Source organism: Charadrius vociferus, unplaced genomic scaffold (assembly GCF_000708025.1).
Source record: "Charadrius vociferus isolate BGI_N301 unplaced genomic scaffold, ASM70802v2 scaffold333, whole genome shotgun sequence".
Classification (NCBI taxonomy): domain Eukaryota; kingdom Metazoa; phylum Chordata; class Aves; order Charadriiformes; family Charadriidae; genus Charadrius; species Charadrius vociferus.
The window spans coordinates 177,726-179,535 of record NW_009647682.1 but is presented as its reverse complement, the minus strand read 5'-3'; the positions used below and the strand labels follow the sequence as shown (position 1 = coordinate 179,535).

Here is a 1,810-nt window from a genome sequence, read left to right as displayed (position 1 = left end):
CTGAAAAAAATTGTGTTTTAAAAATATTTGGCCTGGAAAGATGGGAAAAGAAACACTGCCGGTGCTCCCTCAGCAAAATTAGTCTGATCTTCTTTTACTGGCAGAGGGAGGTTTTAAGCAAATAATTTCTCGGGATGCAAACGGAGACTGCGAACCCACCAGGTTAAAATCGGTGCGTCTTTTCTACGCTCAGAGGTCCCATCCCCACCTCTTGTGCTCCGTGTCCTCTTCCAGCATCCGAGCAGGTGAACGCGCTCGTCTCCGAAGCCTTTGTGCAGTTCTTTGTCCGAATGGTTGGCCACTACTCCTCACACATCAAATGGAGCAAAACCGGCTCGGGCACCTTCCAGGAGCGAGCCTTCTGCAAAGCCATCGCCTCCAAGACCAACCGCAAGTTTGTGAAGAAGTTTGTGAAGACGAACATGTTTTCCCTATTTATTGAGGAAGCAGAAAAGAGCAGGATCCCACAGGAAGGTAAACGTCCCCATTTCCCCTTCCCTCTCCGGTCGGGTGAGCTCTGCAACGTCCTGGGCTATTCGGTTAAGGAAAAGAGGTGCCCCATGCCCAGAGGGGGACACAGCCCGAGGCTGAGGATGCTCAGGGCGGTGAGCAGCACACGGTTGCTCTCAACAGCTGCATTTCTCTGTCCCTGTCAAACAATGAAAAAAAAAAAAAATCCCTGGGCTCATTTTAGATCTTTTTGCTTGGCTGGGGACAGGGCAAGCTTACGGAGAGCTCAGTGTTTAGGCAAACATGCCAGTAGCAGCGCAAATATTTGGCTTGGCCGCAGGCAGCAGCTGGGAGCTGGTTCCTGCCTGCGCTGCCTGCGAGCCCTGACTCATCTCTGCCACCGGCTCCGGCACAGACCCGTGGCGACTGGGTTGGTCCTTTCCCCTTCCAGGGGATTTACAGGGCACTGGGTAGGGCTGAGCCTCCTCCCAGCCCGTGACGAGGACGAACAGGAGCGATGGAGGTTGAGGGCACCACCCAAAACATCTACCGGTTGCCAGAGACATCCTGGCCTGGGATTTGCCACCCCTGAGGTCTTGCTGCACCGCGAGAGAGCACAGGAGGGTGCAGTCCTTGCGCTCTGTCAGTGACTGCTCCTCGGCGGGAAGGTGGTGCAGCCCACGGCCGGTGGTGCCCGTGGTGGGTCCCTCTCAGCCCACCCAGGTTCTCGGCACCACCGTGGTTGCCGCTTCTGCTGCCCTTTTTAGGTCAGACTTTATAGGGCAGACATGGACCTGGGTCTGCCTGGGGGTGGGAGAGAGGCATGGCACAACCTCAGCTTTTTTCTCGTTCTATTCCTGGTCTACGTCACCTTTTCTGGCTATTGGCATTCGCAGGGTGTCCCACTTTCTTTCTTCCTTGCTGGTTGGAGAGGAAACACAAAAAACAGAGGAGTGAACGCGTGGGTTAAAAACTTAGGCTAATCCAGCATAATAACAGGGAGGGGATTCTGCCCCTTTACTGTGCTCTGGGGAGACCCCACCTGGAGTACTGCATCCAGCTCTGGAGCCCCCAACATAGGAAGGACATGGACCTGCTGGAGCGGGGCCAGAGGAGGCCCCGGAGATGCTGGGAGGGCTGGAGCCCCTCTGCTGGGAGGACAGGCTGGGAGAGTTGGGGGGGTTCAGCCTGGAGAGGAGAAGGCGAAAAAGGGGAGACCTCAGAGCCCCTTCCAGTGCCTAAAGGGGCTCCAGGAGAGCTGGGGGGTCTCTGGATCAGGGAGGGGAGCCGTGGGACAAGGGGGAACGGTTTTAATCTTAAAGAGGGGAGATTGAGATGAGATATCAGGAAGAAATTCTCT

The 1,810-nt window shown here is 55.7% G+C and overlaps 1 protein-coding gene across 1 annotated transcript in view; it reads left to right on the top strand.

The window, feature by feature from the left end:
* The window catches only part of DENND2D (DENN/MADD domain containing 2D), an 11,753-nt gene that overhangs the window by 9,763 nt on the left and 180 nt on the right, over nucleotides 1-1,810 (top strand). Inside the window, exon 11 of the mRNA XM_009881334.1 lies at nucleotides 235-474. Coding sequence (XP_009879636.1) covers nucleotides 235-474 — 240 coding nt within the window. The remainder of the gene's footprint in view (nucleotides 1-234; nucleotides 475-1,810) is intronic.